The 24204-nt window shown below is 38.0% G+C and overlaps 1 protein-coding gene across 1 annotated transcript in view; it reads left to right on the top strand.

Annotated features, from left to right (window-relative positions):
• The first annotated feature begins 13100 nt into the window (after positions 1-13100).
• LOC101480854 (receptor-type tyrosine-protein phosphatase beta) overlaps positions 13101-24204 on the top strand; it is a 52782-nt gene continuing 41678 nt past the window's right edge. Inside the window, exon 1 of the mRNA XM_076887061.1 lies at positions 13101-13346. Coding sequence (XP_076743176.1) covers positions 13281-13346 — 66 coding nt within the window. The 5' untranslated portion in view covers positions 13101-13280. The remainder of the gene's footprint in view (positions 13347-24204) is intronic.

The following is a 24204-nucleotide window of genomic DNA, read 5'->3' as shown; positions in this document are numbered from 1 at the left end:
GAGGCATCTAGTGGTCCTAGTGACTCACTGCTGGTGTCTTCATAAACGTACCCAGTAGACTCTGTCTCATTAATACTTGCTGGAACATTTAGCCAAGTGGTATTTTGTGTGGGGAGTTTATTTTTATTTATTTTTTTTAGCACACTAATTGGGTTTAAAGCCTTCCTGTCTGTTACCAAACAGATGCCAAACTCAGATTTGACTGTGACTCATCGTGTCGCATTCAGATGAATGCAGCAGTTTCCAGCCATAAAACACAGCCCAACACAAACCGGCAGGATAATCTTGCTGCACATTTGCATTAGAGAGAATCAGGGAGCTATAAAGTGCTCATCTGATGAACGCAGCCTGCAGCAGGCTCACTTCCTGTTTCATAAAAGAAGACACATTATTTGTTGTAATTTCACAGGATTAGGTAAATCAAATCTAAAGAAATTCTAGAGAAAATATTTGTTTATTGTCACTGGTATGATGGTGACACTATACAGCAAGTTAAATAAACTTGTGAAACACAGCTGAAATGTGCAGGGTCAAATGTGCTCTCTGACACTGCAATCCTGCGAGACCTTGCACCAAAAAAAGTGCAGTGTTCATGGACTAACTTGTCCATGAACACTGCACTTTATTTTGGTTTATAGCATCTGTTGCAAATCAGAGATGACTATTACCAGGCAGAGCAGGTTTAACGAATAAGGGCAGTATTAAACGTTTTAAGACCAAGTATTTTTAGTGTTTGATCAACTGCATGAAATAAATAATAATTTTTGTACTTTGCAGCTCGGACTCATGTTTCACATCGGTTTTACTGAAATTCTACTAAAATGCTGAAGTACTTCCTGAATGATATGATGCTTCCCATTCCTAGAAAAAAAAAAAAACAGAAAAAAATTAGATTAAGTATAATATGTGAAATTTGGCAATAATTTGCTATTTGTTTAAAGTCAGGGTTTTTTTTTGTAGATTTACAGTACTGAGAGATCTGCTTATAAATAACTGATCTTTCAGTGCCAGTAGTCCTCGACTTGGTTATACTTTAACTTTTGCCTTCAGATAGTAATTTATTCCTAATCGAGTGGTCACTCGTTTCTCGGTTCGCCCTTCAGATATTCCATTAAAATATTACCATTTGATGTAAATGACATTATTCACAGGAATTTACCCAGAAGACTTATTTTTAATGCTGTTTGTGCCAGTAAATAGTGAGAAAAACACCTCCCAGTTCCTGAGCAGCTATGTAAAAAAAACTTTAACACATCTGTGTCGCCTGGACTGGCGATATGAAAATGACAGCGGCAGTATTACCAAAATGAAAGTGTTATTCCACTCATAATCATTTAGACTAGGGAAAAAAATAAACCATTGCTAGTTGTCTGCCAGTGCTTGCAGAGGACCTCAGTTTTTTCATTCGTTTATGTGATGCTATATGGGAAATGAGCCTCATGGGAGGTTTTTGTTTATCTGTTAAACACTGAATGTGGATTTGTGTGTACGTGCTCAGTCGGTTATTTACATTGGATGCAAAATGTGTTTTGTACACGGATTTGTTTTAACATGAGCATTTTTGAGAGAAAGAAGAGACATTAATCTTGAAAGGAATTATAGTAAAATCAAATGTCTTTGATGAGCTTTAAATGGGGTGTGCAAACATTATGTTTTTCCAGTGCGTCTCCACCCTCGCTGCAGGGCCCGGTCACAGCAACCTAGCCGCACCATCACTGCTAAACTTCAGATTGGATGTTAGATTAGAAATCTATGTTTATTCTAGGGTTCAAATCTCAAGGCGCCCAGACAGTAGAGATGGACAACCACTAGTTCATGACCACAACCTCAATTGTGTCCATTTACTCAACATAAACAAACAAGTAATGCAGAGATAGTAGGGTATGGAGGAGAGTTCAATGCTTTGGATAAAACAGTGCACAGTCAAATATTAGAGCTATGGTGTGTACTTTATTAGTGCTTTGCATACAGCATCCAAATATACCATTAAAAGAATGCTCATGTCAAAAAAGTTGGGATGGGATCATGTTTACACTATGTGCCATTCCCATTTCCTTTACCAACTGTAATCAGCTGCTGGTCTTTCCACATTCTTTAAATGTTTTAATGACATTGTGCTTTAGCTGAGGAGCTATTTACAGTACCCAGTGATATTTTTGACCTACTGCCATTAAGTCTAATTAACTGCAATACTTTGACTGCACAGTCAAATAGCTGAGCTGCAATGACAACTTTTGATGTGTGTTTCTGCATATTAAAATATTTTTCTGAAAATTGTACATTGTCTGTGTTCAAATGTTTGACATGTTTTCAGTTTGTCCCTGCATTGTGTTTTTGTTTACTTTTTATACAGTATGAATTAGAGGAAGTTATTTGAACTGGTTAGTTCAAACCAAAAATGTGATGGAAAATGAGAAGGTGGACTGTATCGGGGGAAGTGCAAACAAAAGACTCGCTACCCGTCATGTCGTCCATTGCTTTTTCTTCTTCTTCTTCTTCTTTTAAAGCATTACAAATATGTTTATGTCAGCTTGAGAAAGTTTGTATTTCTATATCTGTTGGCAGAAGCAACAGGCAGATATTTCAAAGAAAAGGTTTAACTGCACCTCACCTTTCAACAACAAAGCAATACAAAAGTACAACAGAGCCTTTATAAAATTTAACACAGTTTAAAACTTAAGTTTTATAAAACTTAGTTTTGGTTGCGTATTTTTCAGAACCATTTAACCATTTATTTTCTTCTTTAGAGTAACTGGAGCGTTTTCCAGCTCTCATAGGGTGTCACAGAAAGAGACATGGAAAGGTCACCTGTATGTTGAAGAGCCAACACAAACTGCACATACACAGGTTCCAGTTGTTTAAATCCATGACCTTCCTGCTGTCAGGCAGCAGTGCTGCACACACACAGCTAGTGTTAAGATCTGAGAACTAATCTTAGTGAGCATATTTAGACTTATGTATGGCTTCATAACTGGAATTAAACTATAATATAGAGAAGTGTTATGTTTCTGTATACAGTCCTAAAAATATCACAAGAACAGAAGATAGGGACATTTAATAAGTTAGAAATCAGCTGGCTGTTACTGAACACAAGGACAAACCTTCACCTGATATGAAGGAACTAGCAGTTTATTTAACTTTGTGAATATTGTCAAGCAACCTTTTTAGTAGAATTTTATCTCAAAGATTTAAGAAAAGTATTTGTCAATTGCTTTTAGTTAACTATTTCAGCCTATAGCAAACTATTTCTGTTCCTTTTAATAGCAATAGCTGGAAATTTAAAATTTGTCTGTCACTTATTAAACATCTCTGCTGTCTAGCTTTACCATATTCTCTGACATCAAGGTTAATGTCACATTTAAATTCAGGTATTTATATATTTATCCATTTTCTTAACTGTAAGAGTGGGGACACTAGGGTTTATCCTGGATGTAGTGTTTAATTCAATTCGATTGACCTTTTGTTCTGTAGTGCCAAATCACTATAAAGGCCCTACAGTATTGGAGAGAAAGCCATCAGAGCAGCCACTAGGCAGTGGTGGAAAGGAAAAATGCCTTTTTTAACCAGGAAGAACAACCTTTGTCACATTTTCCCTTAATTCTTTATCAATTGCAAGGGCCGCTGTTTGGGAATCTTGGAACTGAAGATGTGATTAATTCAAACTGATGCTGACTTTATAATTCTTGTGTGTTGTTAAACAGGTCTGACCACATCAAGTATGGTCACCTAAATATAGGAAGTAAATAACCAAATTAAGTTATTTTAACCATGAAAGCATTCTGCACGCAGCACAATGTGGATCTTTTCAATCACACCATGCAACCTTCTCTTTTAACTACCTAAAGCAGTTAAAAGACACATTTGTTCACACTATAAATATTTTTCTTTGCAACCAGAGGACAGAGTGGGTTAGGAAAAGGCTCAAAGAGAAGCTCTTTTGCAAAGATGAAGCAATGTTATTGTTTGCCTTCACATTCAGCAAAAAAAAAAACACAATCATTTTACAAGTGTGTGTGTGTGTGTGTGTGCGTGCGTGCGTGCGTGAGTGCGTGCGTGCGTGCGTGCGTGTGTGCATAGCACAATTATAATCTTTCACAAAAGATGTGCTCATTGTTTGTTTTCCCTTCTTCTAACATGAGTATTTGCACAGAGTAGCTGTACTGTAACCCTCACAGTATATTTGCTTAATTGATTTTGTTCCTGGCCATCAATGCCAGCGATAAGCTATATAACACGGCAATGTTGTTACTGGAACAGCAAAGGGTAAGAGGAGTAAAACACATCTGGAAAAGGAGAATTCATCGGTCATTTCCTTGGGTGTTTCCTATGGAACCAAAGAGAAACATTATCTCAGTTGGTAGAAGATTGTGTGAGCAAACTTCAAACACTTGATCTTTTTTTTCTTCTTCTGGCATTTTCAAAGATCATCCATATCAAAGAGATGTTTTATCACTCAGAGGGCTAAGGAAGAGGTGCGGCTCACTCAGGGGCTCACTCCCAGTTCAAAACTGTGAATAAAGTCAAAAGATTGTTCTTACAACTTCTTAGAACTGACGTCACTTCTACAGTAAATACAGTTTCTTCTCTTTATTTCTGGTGAAGATCTTCAGTATAAGTTTTGGGCTAAGAGACAAGTATGTAACAACTCCGGCCTCTAGGAAATCCATCCATTGTTTTCATTATTTGGACTGGAAATCAAAGTGCTTTGCTTTCTTTCCTGCTGCCTATAACTTTTTCAGCTAAATTAAACATTCAAAGGATATATTTGTTTAAGTTTTAAAATTAAACCAAGGAGCATTTTTCTGCTTTTGCAGTTCCTTGAAGCTCTTTCCAATAACTTTGACTGTGTCACGGCGATAGAGATGAGCCGTGTGAAAGTAATAAAGGAAAATCCAAACGCAGGCACTTGTAAAGGTGTGAAGGTGGTTTATTAAACACAAAATAAAAATAGACAAACGGCAAACGGAGAATGAACTAAACGATACTGGGAACAACTAACTACAGAACAGGAACCTGAACATGAAGGAAGATAGACGATGGTATATGATGGTGACAGCAGTGCAAACACATGAATGGAACATGGTAGACAGACAGACCAGCAGCTACTACAGCAGAAGACACAACTTAAATACACTCAGAGAAACACAGGGAGATTACACACAGGTGGGGGACACAGCTGGGAGTAATTAACGAGACGAGACAAGGGAGGTAAACTGAACACACCCACATGAGACGCAGACCTTCACAATAAAACAGGAACAAGACATCACTACACAAAGACGCAGACCAGACACAGAACTAAACCCACACAAAACATGAGAACACAAACCCTGTGAACAAAACCCTAAACCAGAACCACAGTAATATAATCTTTTGTAAATAATCAAAACACCAGAGAACCCCAAAACACTCCATAATGCAAAAATAAACCCAAAACATAATAAACTTAAAATGCTGGGTCGAACCGACCCAGAACCATGACAGACTGTCAGTGGACCATTATTACAGTAAAGAAGCAAACATTACAAAAAGCCAACAGCTAATGAATCTGCTCAGATAAATTCTAAATGCATTTACGTACTCTGCACCATCACAGTAGCAATGAAGTTTCAGTAAGTTATCTGAAAAAACAGCAGGTGACTTTCCTTGTAATGATGTATAATTTAATCAATCAATACTTTATTTATATAGCACATTTAAAAGACCAGAGATACTCCAAAGTGCTTCTCAATAATAAAATATGAAATAAAATTAATTAGACATGGATACAGATACATGCATTCCCAGTTAAAACAAAGCACTAATTAACCCGTGAGTACTATGCTAAAAGAAATATTTCACACCTAGTGTAAAAGTTAGATAAAATCAGCACAGAAATATCAACTGGAAGAACCCAGTAACACAATAATTTAAAATTACACACAAATGCAATTAAAGTACAAAGTGCACATCTGATAAATCCTAACTAATCTGAAATGCAAGATCAAATAAATAAGTTTTCAATCGTGTTTTAAAACGAAGACTGTTCCAGAGGTTCGGTGCAGCAATGGCAAAGGCACGATCACCTCTGGTTTTCAGCCGGGACCTAGGTTGCACCAGGACCATTTGACTCAATGATCGAAGTGCTCTCCTAGGAGTATACCAGCTGACAAGTTCAGTTAAATAGCACGGTGCAATATTATTTACTATTTTGAATGTAAGCAGTAAAATCTTAAAATCAATCCGATATTTGATGGGCAGCCAGTGCAGGTCAGCAAGGATCAGGGTAATAAAATCAAACCTTCTAGTACCAGTTAAAAGGCGTGCCGCTGCATTTTGAACAAGTTGTAGTTCATGGAGAAGGGCAGATTGGAGGCCCAGGTAAAGGGAGTTCCAGTAATCTAATCTTGAGGTAACAAATGCATGTATAAGTTTTTCCAGATCCATTCGCGGTATGTAATGCTTAGCCTTCAGAGATTTGTCATAGCTGGTAAAAGCTAGACCGTACCACAGAGGACACTTGCTTAACAAGTTTAAAGGAGCTGTCCAAAAGAACACCCAAGTTGAGAGTTGAGGCTCAGGTGTGAAATTTATGGTTTTCAGGGTTTTTATCTGTGACACCTTAAAGGCCGGCCTGTGAAAACACAAAATAATTAAACAATCTTGAAACACCCCCCAGGCAATGAATCATGTGATTTGATCCAATTAGGCTGTCAGCAGTACTTCAGCTCTCCCATCCCTTTGCCACACCTTTTGCCAGCCAGCAAGGAGAAGCCAAACCCCAGGTAACTCAAACAAAGAAAGATGTATTAATATAACATAAAACAGAACTTTGACCTTGTAGTGTTAATGTGTGTGCACTCCATATAAACACTGGAAGGTGTGATAGAAAAAAAATAAATTTAATAAAGAAACAATACATTGGACAATAAGTAGAATATATTTAAAGTAGTGACTGCAAAGTAAACGAGAGTGAAGCAACTAGTGGAGAGGTGTGGAGCTTACCATGTGTGGATTGCACCATACTGAACTCTAAAGAGAGGATTATATGTTTAGGTTAGGTGCAGTTGTCTAAGTGGAGCTTAGAAAGAAAAGCATCTGGACTTCTTTAAGTTGCTTGAAGATGTTTCACCTCTCATCCGAGAAACTTCTCGAAGTCCAGAGACTTTTCTTTCCAAACTCCTTAGACTACGGTGACCTGGATGACTGAGAACCTTCACAGAAGTTAGGTGCAGTTGTTAAAAGGCATTGTTGTGCTAAGAAACTTTGCATCCTGGCATTCACGCGGCTGGCTTTACTTGCTACTGACGAAGCACAGCAATTGAAAAACCTCAAGCAAAGACGAGTGTGATGCTCTTCTCCATTTTACCCAATGCATTTGTAATTTTTCAAGTAAAATTAACAATTTTTTTTTTTTACATGTTGACAGCTTTATTTTTTACCAAGTACATGTTAACACTTGTTTGCAGAAACAAGATAAGAAGACCAAAAAAAGAAAAAGAAAAAAAGTTGTCTCAAGTGGAACTTTGCCAAAGGAGGCCTCACATAAAAGATGGGACCGGCTGCCTTAATTAGGCTCGGCTTGCTAGTTCTTCGGCTGCTTTAATTCATCATGCCATAGATTCAGCGAAGTCCTGGATATATCCCTGAGAGATTTTGGTCCATTATGACATGATAGTATCACACATTTGCAGCAGATTTGTTGGCTACATACCCGTGATGCAAATATCCTGTTCCACCACAACCCAAAGGTGCTCTTGGAGATAAAGATCTGGTGACTGTGGAGGCCATTTGAGTACAGTGAACTCATTGTCATGTTCATGTTCATATCAGACACCATAGCGCAGTTTCAGAGGTCCTGTGTCTATCTTTAGGTCAAAGTTGTTTTTACAGATTGAGAATGCAACATTGAGTAGGTGGTAAGTGCATGTAAAATCTACTTTGGACCTATCCTATCACCCTGGCAACTTGGAACATGAAGCTTTCTAAATAGTAATTGTCTCACATGAGACTCTCCTGGCTGAGAGTTATAAGCCTCGTGCAACACCACTCTTCCAGCATTCTTGTGCAGATTTTGTTGCTTGTTTTCAAAGTGGAAACACTTCTTTGAGTAATTCTACCCACTTCTCATTTTCAGAGCATCAAATTCTGCCATATTTTAAGAAGCTGCCGCCCTCTCCAAATAACACAGAAGGTGTTTTTTACCATCTGAGCCTGATGCGCTTAAGTTATAATAAGACAGGTTTGTGACAACTGTATATATGACATTTGCATGCACTGATCATGGGCATGAATGTGCATGTGTTTGAATTCATGGTGGATTTTCTCTAATCTACACAGGGTCAAAAGTGTACATACGAGCTTAAATGCATATTCTCTGTGACTGTTTTGCTGCACATGGTGTTGGTACGTTGCACAATTTTTGGTGTCTAAATCTATCAATGAGCTAAAAGGGTGTCAAATTTCTGTCAGTCAATATCTTTTAAATAATTTTTTACAATACTATAATTTAATTGTTTTAAACTGTTACTTGCTTAAAGAAATCTTGTCTTTATGGGATAATACACTAATCTTTTTGTATAAAAAATGTCAGTGTTTTAATGAACAGTTAATTTCTGTTAGTATTTAGTAAAAATCAGATGCCTGAATAATCTGTGTTGCATGAATCGATGATGATGACCAGAAAGATGAAGAGTCGAGAGGCCTTTTAGGGATAATAGAATGCCATCGCTAAGAGTTGCGTGTTCTTACAAAGGTGCTTCATTAAAAAACTACAGGATGATTTGCAAATGTTCTGCAACTCTCTGTGTGGAAAATAGAGATCACTTTATGTTGAATGGGCGCATGCTGGTTATGCAATGATCGGCAGAGTTAAGGCACTACTAACGGTAGTATAGTCTACACCAGAGTTACGCTGCATGTTTGACGACTGCACTTTGACTTCAGGTCACTCAGACTGAGATATTTAAGTCTAATGCATGTTTCTTTTTTATGAATGCATGCAGATAAGATTCCTTCTGTCCCTGTGGTCAAATGTTATCACCAACATCTCTCAAAAGAAAACATCTGAGTCTTGATCTCCTGACAGAGCACAAAAAAGGAAAAGAGCAGCAGACTAGAAAGAAAAACAACATATTAGTTAAATTTATAATGGCTACAGGAAGAACATATGGAAGGTGCGGCTTTAAAAAAATACAAATTGCAACAATCCGAGAGCATTATGTAACACTGAGAATAATACGTCACAGTGACCAGTTCACATCTTCTCTATCTCCATTAGACATCATTAGTTGGGCTCTTTTAACAGCCAGTATAAAACTGTCTGTCAAAAAGCGGCTTTGGCATCCAGTGTACTAAGAGGTCAAAAAAATCACCCACTTAACAGAGCACGTCTTTAAAAGCACCAGTATTAAAGAGGCGTTAATTATACACGTACACATGAGAGCGATTCATGGCTAGCCAGCTATTCTGGAGTAATGAAAATGAGGATTTCCTAATTTTGGCAACTTTAAAATAACATAAAACTGAGAATGTGTTTTTTGAGTAATGAGTTCTAACGCTGTAGTAGAAAGGAGATTTACGTGTTGCTCACATATGACATAAGCTTCAGTCTATGACCACGGTTAACTGAAAAAGACAAATTTCCTGCTTGTGTCTTCTTCTGTGTTCTAATCATCAGGATGCAATAAGGTTTGCGCTGAACAACGCATAATTCACATTTCAACTGTGAAGTGACCTCCCAGCTATGCCACTTTAACTCAGAATGTTCACTTCACATGCGCCGTGAAGGCCTAAAAGGTATTATAAAGCTGGCCCGAGGAAAATGGTGAAACAGGGGTGTTATGAAAGCCACCTTTCAACGACACAGCTGAGACTTGGTCTCAAACTGTTTTTATTTTTTTTGACAGTGAGATCACTTTACTCAACTAACTTCTAGTGTCGCTAGATCTCAATTTAACACAGCACCTTAGAGATGCAGCAGCATGTTAGTATATTTCAAACACTTTGATATAGCTATGGCATGAAGAATTAAAGCAGCTAACCCAGCACTAACAAGGTGCACAAAATAAAGTAGTCAGTCAACTTTGAGCAGACAATTTACATGAAGCCTCATCGGCAAAGTGCCACTTTAGAAAGCTTTTTCCTTTTTTGTGTGTTTATAGAGCAGGCTTCTTATCTTATATCCACAAACGAGTGTTAATCTGTACTAGTTAAAAATAAATCTATTAACATGTAAAATATTTTTGTTTTACTCACTTAGCTATGAACGCATTTGTTTAAGTGAACAAGGACTTCATGCAGGTCTTTGCTTAAGGTCTCTAAATTATCATGCTTGGTCAATAGCCAGGTGGGGATATAGAGACCACGTGATTTACATGAATTGTTATGTCAGGACCCAACATTTCCTGGCATAATGATGCATTTAAACAACCTAAACACGCAACATGCAGAGGGTTCCTAGTTTAAACCTCCTCGTTGGCTGGAACCTTTCCTTGCATGTCCTCTCAGTGCCAAATAAAACTATGACACACTGTACAACATTGTCATACATCAGGCCAGTCTGTGTCACTCAGAAGAGCTTTTTAGAGACGGGAAAACAAACAGGAAGTTGCTGCAACATTTCTGTCGCCCATCAGTATTCATTTATTTTAAATTATGTTGTTAAGTTGTAGCAAAAATCTACCATTATTATTTTCAACCAGTAAAACCCGACCAGCCTCTGGTGTTCACAAAACTAAACTTCTGTCTTCTTCTGTGTTCCAAGTTTGTTTCTAGGAAGTGCAACTTAGCAGTATTTCTATAGAACATGAGAACATCCTACAACGTTACACAGTAAGTGCTGACAAGTAACAGAATTTTTTTTTTAACATGTAAAAGTGTGAAGGTGATAAACAACACATTCCAAAAAGTTCAAAACGCACTTGTGAGAATGTCTCAAAAGATGAGCAGAACAAGCACAAGACAGAAGCATAAAATTCAACACGGGATGAACACGCAGGATGCGTAAACATGTCTGCACTCAACATAAAGGATGTATATTCATATATGCACAAGGCACATTAAGAAAGTATATTTAGGGCAGTGAAGTTACATGCCTGAAATTTTATTTTGGTGTGCAGTAACTGGTGTATGTTCTGAATTACAATAAAGTAGCTTTTCTATTCTATTTTTTAATATGGGTTTCTGTGCATATTCATAACTTACACACAATACTTACACTAGAAAAGGGTTTCATTTTCAAGAATTAAGTATTAAATGTTTATTTATTTTGGAATTATTCATCCTAAGTAGTGTGACAAGGAGGCTTGTTTTTTTGCTTTTGTTTTACAGCCACACACACACACACACACACACACACACACACACACACACACACACACACACACACACACACACACACACACTCTGTTATAAACTGTTTCCTGTCCATCCAGCACTAACAAGAAAAACAAAGCTGATAAAATAGGCTATAAATAAGCTTTACATGAAGACTGGCCCTTATCATTCATACCATGTAGTTTATTTCTTTTATCATTCATTTGAATTGAGTTTACATGGAGAAATATAACAGCAGCCAGAGCTTCCATTTAGTCCTTCAGCAGACGATAAAAAAGTTTTTGTCGTGATCCTGCATTTTGTCTGCAGTGTTTTATTTTCAGACTCTCTGTTTCTGTTTGACTTTGTTTTAGTTTTCATTTTGAATATTACCTTTGCTCTGGTTCCAATGTTTGTAGCAGTGACTCTACATTGAGCAGAGTAGTGGTGGTAGTGAAGGCTAATGAGATAGGGTGAACCATCCAAAACAGTGAACAGGGCAGAAGAGAGATGAAGACCGCAGTGCAGGGAGGGTGCAGCGGGTGGGGATGAGTGTCAAGGGTGTTTTGTGACAGCAAGATAGCAGCAAGAGTGAAAGGGGAGATTTACAAGATGGTAATGAGACCTGATGTGGTTTATGGTTTGGAGATGGTGCTGACAAAAAGACATGAGGCCGAGCTGGAAGTGAAAGTGTTGAAGATACTCAGGTTTTCATTGGGAGTGAACAAATTATCAGAGGGTCAGCTCAGGCTGAATGATTTGGAGACAAAGTTGATCTTGATGCTCACAGTTTCACAGCTGAAATAAAGATGTTTATGGCATGTCACAACAATTATCTTCATTGCTTTCCTAGTCTGAAAACCATCCCTGACTGAAACACCAACAAAATGCATTAAGTCACTAAGTCAAAGATTATTTAAGCACCCTATGTCTACTTTACTGTGAGTAATAATAGTGTTAGTGGCAACATACTTACTGCACATGTGGGAATACTGTAAGTTGGAATTGCCAACCAATTGACATTTTCCAGCTTTCTTCCGGAGCTCTTCAATTTTGTGTCATTACAACTGTGTGTCTCAGTATGTGGGTGGGACCCACTAGTTAGATACTTTAGACTTTATCTGTATAGACTATAAATAACTGAACTGTTGACCATGTCTTTTTCAGTATTAGTAATGGAAATTTCTCACATCTCTATGTTCCTTAACAGCTATCCGCAGGCTAAATGCACATCCTTAGACTGCATTAGTGGTGTTAGCTAATGAGTTAGGACTCAACGCTCATTCAAATAAAGTCACTTTTGTGGCCAAAGATGACTAAAACAACAAGACAAGGTCAAGCCATGAGTGAATATATTAAATTATAAACGGGTTTTGAAATTGCAGGTTTATTTGTTTTTTTAGTTCTTTAAACTAAGCTGTTCTTTTGTCTCGAGTCTTCAGGCATGAAATATCCCTCTCACTGTAGTCCCCCTTATCTTTGGCCTAATACTCTGTTTTGTTGTGAAATGACTGAACTGCTTTAGAGAGGAGAAACCAGGCCAGTGATATTAGGGATGTTTCCCAGTAACATTGGCTTTGGAAAATGGGATTTCCGTCGTGTTAGAAACGGGACACTGCATTCCTTCGACCTGCTTGGCAAAGTTATGGGAAGAATGTTGGATTTCTTCGAGGAAAGAGGGAAGGCAGACTTTTAGTTGATGAGGAAGTAGTTCGAGCTGAAGTGAGGAAAAACTGAAGAGAGGCGGACTACTCTGAATGACGCGCCTCTCGCCGCTGCTCCTCCCCGTGAATTCAGAGGAAAAAGTTTCATTCTCTCACTTTAAACTCTCCTGATGTAGCAACGGTTTGACTCAGGTGTTAGAAGAAAGTCCAGTCGTTGTTTGTTTTCTGTTGTTTTTTTTGCAAGCGAAAGGGAAGTTTGGACATGAAAGTGTGCAGCGGGCAGAAAAAGCACTAGAATCCGTTCTCCCAGTGTGCGGCATCATGAAGCTCTCAATGCGCTTCAGCGTCCCTCTGTGGACTCTTCTGGTCTTCAGCGCCTTCCTCAAGGTAAGAAAAACTTAATCCTTTTTACAATATGAGCGAAATTAAACACGACACTACTGCACTTTTCCAACTATTGCACTGCGCTCTGTTTCGGTGATGCGCACGGTTTTCATGAGTTCGTGGTTCCTGCACCTGTTGCGCAGGTACGTCCCCTAAGTCAGCAATCGGTGGAGTGTACCTCACGCTTAAAGGGAAAGTTTATGGAAAACATTTCTGCTGTTATAACACATTAATTTTGTGCTGATACCAACAAAGATGTAATAGTACAATAAAACTTGGTCCTTTGAAAGTTTCAACTGCATAAAAAATTATAACGATGGGTAATTAATATGTCGGACTTGAGCTAGAGAGTTTTAACAGTGACGCAATATTAAAATGCATTGCCAAAGTAGACTAAATGACTCACTCTCTTTGTTGGTAAACTGTTTGTTCAAGTGACCTGACCTGTAGTCTGAAATCCCCTGAAATACATTCCTCTGAAAAGAGGCTGAACTAACGGATAGACTGTGGCATCCAGCTACCACAGATCCACCTGTCCCGTGTCCCACTGATCAGTCTGCCCAGAGAGAGGGGGAGAAAAGATGAGAGAGTTTGAGAATGGCATGCGAGGATGTGTGTGGCCAACACAAAGGGGTCAGGAAAGGAATGTGGTGCAGCTCAGTGTCCCCTTCACTTCACAGACCCAGGGACTTGCCCAGTTACTTGTTCATCTCTAATAAGTGATAAGTGGCTTAACTACTTTTTTGTTTAGAATCAGAAGACAATTGAACAGCTGTGCTGCATATTCCAAGTTTAATATCAGTGCTTGATGAAAAGGCACGTTCTTTATGCAAATATTTATTCCATGGTGCCGTGATGCTGACTCTATTAATACACTTCAAAGGACCTGATCTGATACCTCTGCCACCCCGGCTCGCTTCTTTCCGTATGTGATCCTCACCGTTCTTCAGTGTAAAGTAACATGGAACCAATTATTAATGTGGAGCTGTGTCAGCACCGATCAAACGACAACAGAGCAAAGTTTTATACTGAGAAGGAGGATGATTTTAAATGCGTATCTGTGACATTGTTGCCGATGCACATTTAGATTGATAAACTGCGGAAATTGTTCCTTTGCACATTGTTTTTTTTTTTTTGAAGGGTGGAGCTGTAAGCCCATTCTGTAAGTAACTAAGCAAGTAATAGAAAATAAAATAACACACACACACACACACACACACACACACACACACACACACACACCCTTTCATTTACTGGACAGATCAGCAGAAGTGACATGATGGTTTTGTGCTTCTGAAAGAGGAGGTGGATAGAAAAGCATGGGTGGATAGATTATGAGTTTCACACCAGAGATAGCAACTGTTTTCACTTTTCCCATCAGCAGTCAACAGTATCTTTTATTTACTTATTTTTTAGATACTCAATATATTGGCAACACCTTAATAATAATAATGGATTGCATTTATATAGCGCTTTTCGAAGCCCTCAAAGCGCTTTACAATGCCACTATTCATTCACTCTCACATTCACACACTGGTGGAGGCAAGCTACAGTTGTAGCCACAGCTGCCCTGCACACTGCAAGCAGACTGAACGAAGCGAGGCTGCCATATTGTGGCATCGGCCCCACTGGCCATCACCAGTAGGCGGTAGGTGAAGTGTCTTGCCCAAGGACACCACGACCGAGACTGTCCGAGCCGGAGCTCGAACCGGCAACCTTCCGATTACAAGGCGAACGGCCAACTCTTGAGCCACGATCGCTTAACTTTAACATAGATGTTCTGATTAAAACCTCATCATCATCCTGTTTTTGTATTCAGTTATGAGAAATGACCACTGCTTAATATTTCCCCCTGTTAATAATTAAATGCAGCTTGTTGAAGTGTCCTGTTGAAATACACAAATGTTCTGTTAGCACATCACATGATATCTCTTATTTCCATTGGGGGAAGTAAAGGTACAGAGACCTGTTAACTAAGTCAGCTTCTGTGCTGCTGAGTACACAGGTTGAGCAGCGATGAACACTGGCTGCACGCTACACATGCAAATAAAACCCTGACACGAGTACAGTTGTTTTCTGTAGACTAAAGAGAACGGCAGACTTTACATAAGGCTTTAACTATGGGCATCAGTTTAGAAATTTGTTGTCAGTTTCTTGAGGCCAGAAACTTGTTTAACTTAATATTTGTGAATACTACGCCTCAATTTGGAATTCTTTCCAAAGATAAGAGACACGAAAATCTTCTCATTTCGCTCAAAACATGTTTCGTTTGATTCCTCCGGGGCTAAACTAAGAGTGCTCCTCACTCCACAGAACAAAGAAATCTAAGAGAAAGTAATTTCTAGCTTAGGTGTGATGCTGGAAAATTCCCCAGTTGGTTTAATAAAAAAATTAATAATTATATATTTTTTATTATTAATTGAAAAATTCACAAGAGTTAGTCTTTTAAAAAAATCCTTGCATGACTTAAAATATCAACCCTCGTTTTTTCATTTTAATGAGATATACTTGTGGTTCTTATGGCAAGTCTATACAGTATACATGACCACAACACAGATATGTAAAAAAGACATAAAAGCTTCTTATCGAAATCTCTGTCTGACTCTCTTCATCTGCTGGCAACTTCCATTAGAACAGTTTTCTTACATTTTACTACAACATCCAAATATAGATATTACAATTTTAACCATTCTGTGTATTTTTTTTTTTTTTAAACTTGACTGGAACATATGAAGCATAAGGGTCAGAGGACAAAATCGGCCTAGCAAGGACTCCAATCAGGCCCAGTGGATGACTTTGAAAAATGTGAAGGAGGGTTAAAAATGTGGATTTTTAGCTGTATTTTAACAACCAAAAAATTTCTTTAATTTCTTACATTTTAAACCCAAACACAGATGTCTTTCATTCACCCCAGCAATATAACACATGAGATGAAATTTTGAAATTGTAGGTATTTAATATCCTAAGATATCTCAAGGATTTAATGTGTAATTAACCATCAGATAGAAAGGGGAGTTTCACGTGTCCGGCGCGCTAGACATCAAAGTAAGCTGCATGAGGCCCTCGATATAAAAGGACTTTGACAGTATCTACTATTTAAGTATCTACTCTTATAAATGCTTTTATAATATCTTTTATCTGTACCAACATTTAGTCGTAACTTTAACTTTCATAGAAACTTTTTTGCTTGGAGGATTGCAAATATAGCCCCTGGTCTTTTGATGAAACAGCGGTATAAACTTGGGGCCGTGTTCACAAACATTTTAAGAATCCTCTGACAGATGAAGTGGGCCTTCATCTGTCAGAGGCCTCGGGGGATGTGACTTTTCTAAGCTATGACTGTTGGGCCTTGTTTATGGGCAAAGAAAGGTCTGAAAGTCACAAGGTGTGGTCAAACCCTATGCTGCGTATGACACCTTTAAAAAGGTGTGATTACATGAACAATAAAAGAAACAAACATACAAAAAGCTTACAGCCTACAGACATACCTGTTTGCACAATTGCAACACCCACTCACATGCTGACAGTTACTTTAATTATTTGCTAACCTTATTTATTATCTATTTATTGTTAAAAGGGAAAACAAGCTTTCATCACTTACATTTGTACCGTGTCTCTGTGTTTATGTTTACATATCGGGAATGTAAAGTATGTATGCACATACTTGAGTAGTGGCTCTTAAGATTATGTAACTGAGGCTAGTATGTTTACATACATTAGACAACTATAACCACACAATCAAATACTAGACTCCATCTCTCTCCATCCTCGTCTCCATCAGCAGTTACATGAACTACATGACATTTCCATTAAATGTGTGGTAATGATGATCATGTCTGGCAGCGCTGGGCAAAAGTTAATATTAGTTACTTAGATTACACAAACATTAATTTAAAAAGTTTAAAAAAATTTATTTTAAAAAGTCACAGTAAAAAAATGTAAATTCAGACACATAATCCCTCTAAAGAGAGAATGGAAAGGCAAAGTAGAAAAGGGGAAATATTGTGCTTCCCTGTAACTTTTTTTGCATACAGATATTTTCCATTAGTGGAACTTAATATGTCCACCGTAGCTATGTCTAGTGTCAGTTTTGGTTTAACTACTGATTGAACCATATGAGGTATCTGAACCCACTAATGCTGAAATATCTATGGGTAGCCTCGGTAAAAGCGGGCTGTATGTTTGTTAACAAACTTTATTGTAATGTCATTGTATGGGCCTACATTTTTTGGGGGGAGGGGCTTAAAATATATAATATGCAATCATTTGTTATTAATTTAATTTATAACTATAACAGAAATAATGGAAGTAAAAGAGATTCAAAATAGGTTTAGGTGGTGTGCTCCATATAGACTGCATCTGAGGTCATAGTCTGGCACACATCCATTAATGAACCAGGAAAAGTATAATACTTTGCATGTGTATATGGTTGTGTGCATCATTTCTTTGTCCTCCCCATGTCCTGCATCTGCGTCTCTCACTCTCTTTCTTGGCTTGCTTACCAGAGAATTGTGGCATTACTATTAGTTAGAAATGTCTTGGAACAAGGAAATGTGATGTTTTTTAACACTCTAAAAGAACTGGCTCGTCTGTGGTTGTGGACATTGCGTGAGGAGCGCTGTCTTTCCGGCAAGCTGCAAGCCTTATGCCTGAAATGTGGGTGACGTTTGATGACGCGCGGTATCTCAATGACGTCTGATAAGTTTCTTTCTCCTGATGCATCCTGCTGGCTTTATACAAATTAGAAAGCCTTCCAGTGTTTTGAGTCCCATTACTGGTCTAAAGTGCAAAAGTCACAAATCAAACCCTCCTTTGTAGAATGGTGCACCCTCCACCCACTCCCAGGCCCCTTCATCTGCATCAAGACTGTCCAGTTTCAAATTGACATCCCCAGACCTTCTGCATTCAGCCAGCACTGCGAGTCGAAGTGCAGCTTGTACAATTTGAATTACAAAGAGTCACAGTTCCCCGTCCATGTAAATGAGACACAGGCTCCTCTCCGAGCCTGAAAGGCCTTATTGTCAGCAGATAACTATCTTTTTATCATTGGCATTTGAGCAAGTTATAACTAAACAAGGCTGTCGGAGGACAAAAATATGATTATTTTGCTGTTGTTTAATTTTTGCATCATAATGTCTTTCCAGAAAAGTGATTAAAATCAAAATACTATACAGCTGCCTACGTCAGTCAGTTAAGGCTGTTCATCAGCATCATGGGTGGTAAAATGTATAGCATTTATAATCTCACATAACTAAATATTCTATTTCGGTAACAATTCTCTAAAGAGTTCAATAAGTCAGTCAGTTACTCAACTACTGTTGGTAAGATTGGTATAAAAACGTGCATAGACTGGTTTGCCCATTAAACAGGTTAAAAAGGCTTGTTAAGTGATAACTGCTGACCACAAAAGGAGACTTTTGCTAATAAAATAAACCGCAGAAAGTGTTGCTTTACACCCAATGTTTCACACATTTCAAATATCAAACTGCTCACACACACTGGTGTGATGAGTGTAACGCACTGGCCCTCTGTGCCCAGCATTTTGTGGGTGTGGGTATGTATGCATTCATGCACTGTTGCATTACGAGGAAGCTCTTAACGGTAAGAGCATTGTGCTCAGATGGGTATCTGCAGCTGGCAGCTCCACACTTGGCAGAGGGCAGCACAGTGCTGGGGACCGTAAATGCTACGTAACTCATTTCCGTATATTCTGATGTGGCTTCTGATAGGAGCTGCTAAACAGCGGTGTGGGAGGCTGGTACCTGGAGACAAACACCACTGATAGCAAAAGACATCAGCTAATTTTAGACGCAGCATTCAGCATTATTTTATGATTCATCGTCCTATATTGTCTGAAAGGATCATAGTTATGTAGGAAAAGAATAGAATAAGCAGCGCATCAGATGTTGTTACTTGTTGAGCTATGTTGTGGGCCCAGTTCACACATGATATGATATCTCACTTTATATTATTAGGCAAGTAGTGTGGTTATCAGTTCCCCTGACATGAGCTATAGAGTGTTACATTTGTTCGTCATTTATATCAACGAAATTTGATGGATCATGATCTTTATTATAAACGTTTAACTTGTGGTTTTATATAGGGTTAAATGAAGTATCTCGCAGTCTTAAAGAAGAGCAGTGTTGATCACTAAAGGTATGTTGTGCTTTGGATGTTGGTGAACTTACAGCTTTGCTGAATTAACAGCAAACGTTCAGGGTTAGCAGGCAAAATTAGTCACTCGTATGTATGGTGATAATCTGAATTATTTTTATGGTGATTGCAAAATATGTATCCCAAGGATGAAAAAATAAAAGTTTAATATATGACTTAATTTTTTAACTTTTTAATCTTTATATTGTTTTAGTGTACACTGAGGGCCATGGCAGCATTGCAATGTCAAATTCCTGTGTATGACTGTACATATGGGCACTGACAATAAAGCTGACTTTGACTTTTGACAAAGCTATTAGTCGACACAAGTAAGTGATGTTTTGGCAACAGCAGCGCTTTAAGTAGACACGGTGAAGTTTTGATTTATTGGCTCTAGACCTTTGCATGACTAAACAGGCTGTAGGTATGAAGTAAAGCCAAATGCCTGACCTCCCTTAATATGGTCTAAATGTCTTATCAGGCATCTCTGGGTGGGCTCAGGAAGTTACATTAGAACAGAAACAATGAGCAGGTCACTCATATGCAGGCAATGACCTTTTAAATAGAGAACAGTCTGCCAACTTATTGCTAGAGAAAAATAGCAGCTTGAACAAAACTTGTCCACGTCATGCTGTACTTTAATGTTTGTATCACAAAAAAACTGCTAATATCACAATCCACTAACACACTATATACACACAGAGGTTTTAAATTACTCTGGATAATCAGACCTCTACTCAGGTTCAGGTTAAGAGGTGCTATAAAAGGAAATACCAGATCACACTCAAACCTATTAATCAATAACAATGGTAAATGGATGCACTTTGTCTCACCTTACCAGACACAACAAACCAAGGTATTGGGAGCTACAGGTCAAGTTCAGTCACATAAGAAGAAGATTCAAGTATTACCCACATATTATTTTACACTCTGGGATAAAGAAAAAATCTGATCTCACAGAATTATATGAAATGACCACAATATATTTATTATTGCCAATTGTGGTCAACAGGTCAAAGTAATTTATTGACTGGCTGTAATCATGCGATTGGACGTCTTTTATAGGACAGAATTCAGAAAGAGATCAGTTTAAGGTAGGTTTTAATTTGTGTCCAATTTTTAATATAATAGGGCAAGCATTGCTTGGCTTACTTGCTCTATAGTAAGTCTTAACTCACACATACTGTTAGGACTACATAATCAGAGCACGTGTTAAGTACCAAGAAGTTAGCATACCCCTGCCTGTGATAAATAATAATACAGTTAAGGACAGGAGATATCAAATAAAGAAAAAAGAATTTTAAAAGAAAGAATAAAGTGAAGGATCACTTTCTAAAAAACTGATAAAACACAAGAGTGGAAAAGGTCAAACAGAGAAGAAGAATTTGTTCCTTGTCAATCAAAACACCTAATACTAATCTTCAACACACACAGACCTGCACACATAATCGTTAGAGTCAGATAACGTGATTTTGCAGAATTTACAGCTGGAGAGGAATCTACTTTCTCCACTCAGCAGGTCAGCAAGGGCACAAGACCCATTTTTAATAGTTTGTGTAATTTGAGAAGTAGAAACAAAGTATTGTGCAGTATTATGTAAAGTAGTGAAGTATTATGAGCGTATAGTGTTAAAGGCTGATTCTTGAACAAACAGCTTTAGAGGTCATTTCTTATTATGCAGGAAGGAACTCGGACATTATCAGGAGGTACAAGGAATCATAAGGAATCAGAACGTGGTAGGGCGTGTTTAGGGGTGATGTAATGTTTACACAGTGGTCAGTACAGCCATTTCCTCCTCCTCCTGCAGAACGGCCCAGTCAAAGGGCCTAGATAGTGTACATGGTGAAAGGGTCATTGCCACATGGAGAACTACAAGAAGAAACTGAAGATTGTTTCAAACAGCAGTCTGTCGTCGCACTGGAGTTGTTTAAAAACGCCCATCAAATGTAATATGAGTAGGATAAAAGACTTAAACAGCAAATTTACTGTTTCTGCACAACAGTTCTCTAACACTTTTCACATAGAAGAGCCACAAATAATACCAACAATGAAAAACAAACCTGAGATGGGTGGAGTCGCTGTGGATTCAAAAGGAAAATGAACCATTTCTTGGGCACTATTTCCCAAACGGGACTTGGAGCTTTGGTTATTTTTGCTCTCTGAGTCAGTGTCAAGGCATAATTGCTTAAGATGATGTTTTGTTTATTTACTCAAGAGAAAATAAGTGATTCTTAGGAAGAGGGCCAAGGGAAATACAACTCCAGGGAGTCATAGCTTAGAAAAGTCACATCCCCCGAGGTCAGCTTTGCATGAAAACGTGAGATTGTCATAGTATTAAGATGCAGCTCTTACACAATGGTATGTGACCTTTACCATATTCTTCTGATGCTGGAAGAAGTTCAGTTTTTCGTTTTCGTTTTACTTAACACAGTTTAACATGTGTTTACTACATTTACTTACTGTACCAGGGCATTGAAAACATATTTTAAAGTACAAACCGCCTATTCAAAAGTACTTCTTAATTTTTGTATTACCACAAAGTCCTATTTGTAGCATCTCTGGTGTCCATCTAAAACAGCTGAAGGGCTTTCACCCACTATTATAAAACTCTACGTGTTCCATTTTCTTAAGGGCCTCTTCCTTCTCTTCCATGTCTTTTTTTAAAAGTGAACTTTTTTGGGTTACTAACATTAAAAACTTGGTTTTTAACATGAGCTCCAAGTGGGACATTTAGTCAGTAATCCCCACCCCTCAACAGCACCATGGTAACATGCCAAATTCAAATAATCTTATCTAAATCTAATTCATAAAGCCATTTAAACTCAAATTTGTTCTAAGATCATTTTTAAGGTGATCTGTTAATGTGTAACTTTGGTGACCCCCAGTGGCATTATGAAGTACATCCAGAGAATGCAGACTTTAGAGATTCTTCATGGCGTCCTAACATGTAGTATGGCTGAAAAAGAAACATTTCAGTATAAACTTAAAGTCATGGCAATTGTACAGAAAGATACAAAGTTAAAAGACTCTCAGTGTTGGCACAAGATCACTGTTTATCTAAAGAGTTTATCTAAACAGGTTGTCCAAACCCAACCCCAACATTAGCATGGTGTGGAATGCTTTTCTATTACTAACAAACTACCTGTGGTGGAAAAATGTCACTAAATTAGAGATGCTTAAAACATTAACACTCTCTCAGAGTGTTTGTCCTGTTAGGCAGAAACAGCAGAAGTGTAGTCATGCACATATATATACTTCCTCATACACTCTGTTCTTCCTGTTAAAGTGCAAAATCCACCCAGCTTACTTGAGTTTTCATTTCACACTACATGACCTAGTGTAGTGGTTGGTTGGGTAGTTAGTCTTTGGGTTTAGGTCAAAAAGAAAATAGTTGCAGCTTTAAAATATTGTTTACTGAGCATTGTAAAAAAAAAAAAAACTAAATAAAAGAACATCAGACAAGTCAGGCTTTACTGAATGTTTATATATTAGATCCTGGGGGGAGACACAAATCCTTTTTAGGGTGCGCCAGAAGGCCATCTGGCGTAAAAATCAAACATCCACATGTGGCGACCCTTTGTGAATAAGGGAGCAGCCAAAAGTAGCTTTAATAATACGTTAACACCCTCCATCTGATCGTGAGGCTTTTGAAACCTTTAACTTTGACGTCAGTGTGCGAAACCTTTGTTCTTCAGAAACAAGAACACTAGCAAAGAGGACTGAAAAAGGGCAGGGTCACTGTGAATAGAAAAGGAAACAGTAATGGGTGGGTTGCTCATGTGTATCGGCAGGTGAATGGGGCGACTTTGAAAACTGGGATGGATTTTTTTAAGATTCCTAGTCTGATGATTTTCAATTGTTAGACCCATTATTAGCATACTATGATTCAATATTTACAAATTTAAGAAAGAGAGAAGTATATATATATTAAGTCGTGGCTAATAAAATAAAAATGTGCACTTAACTAGCAATTTATGAGAATGTAAAATACAACTTTTGACACTAAGGACTGACTGAGTCTGATGGACATAGTCAAGACAGAAAATGTTTAAAATATTAATAATTTTGCAAACGCTGCAAATTAGTCTCAACAGATCTGGTGGTTTGTTGTCACCAAAGCTGAATAAAGTTTTTCAGAAGGTGCAATATTCAGAAAAATTTGCAACTAACACATTGTTTACAGTGGCTTGCAAAAGTATTCGGCCCCCCTGAACTTTTCCATATTTTGTCACATTACAGCCACAAACATGAATCAATTTTATTGGAATTCCACGTGAAAGACCAACACAAAGTGGTGCACACGTGAGAAGTGGAACGAAAATCATACATGATTCCAAAAACTTTTTATAAATAAATCACTGCAAAGTGGGGTGTGTGTAATTATTCAGCCCCTGAGTCAATACTTTGTAGAACCACCTTTTGCTGCAATTCCAGCTGCCAGTCTTTTAGGGTCTGTCTCTACCAGCTTTGCACATCTACAGACTGAAATCCTTGCCCTTTCTTCTTTGCAAAACAGCGGCCACACATAACGTTTTGTATTTTGGCTAAAAAGTTCCATTTTGGTCTCATCTGACCAGAGCACCTTCTTCACATGTTTGCTGTGTCCCCCACATGGCTTGTGGCAAACTGCAAATGGGACTTCATATGGTTTTCTGTTAACAATGGCTTTCGTCTTGCCACTCTTCCATAAAGACCAACGTTGTGCAGT

Source organism: Maylandia zebra, linkage group LG7 (assembly GCF_041146795.1).
Source record: "Maylandia zebra isolate NMK-2024a linkage group LG7, Mzebra_GT3a, whole genome shotgun sequence".
Lineage (NCBI taxonomy): Eukaryota > Metazoa > Chordata > Actinopteri > Cichliformes > Cichlidae > Maylandia > Maylandia zebra.
Note: the sequence above shows the minus strand (reverse complement) of the source record. Positions and strands in the feature narration are given on the sequence as shown.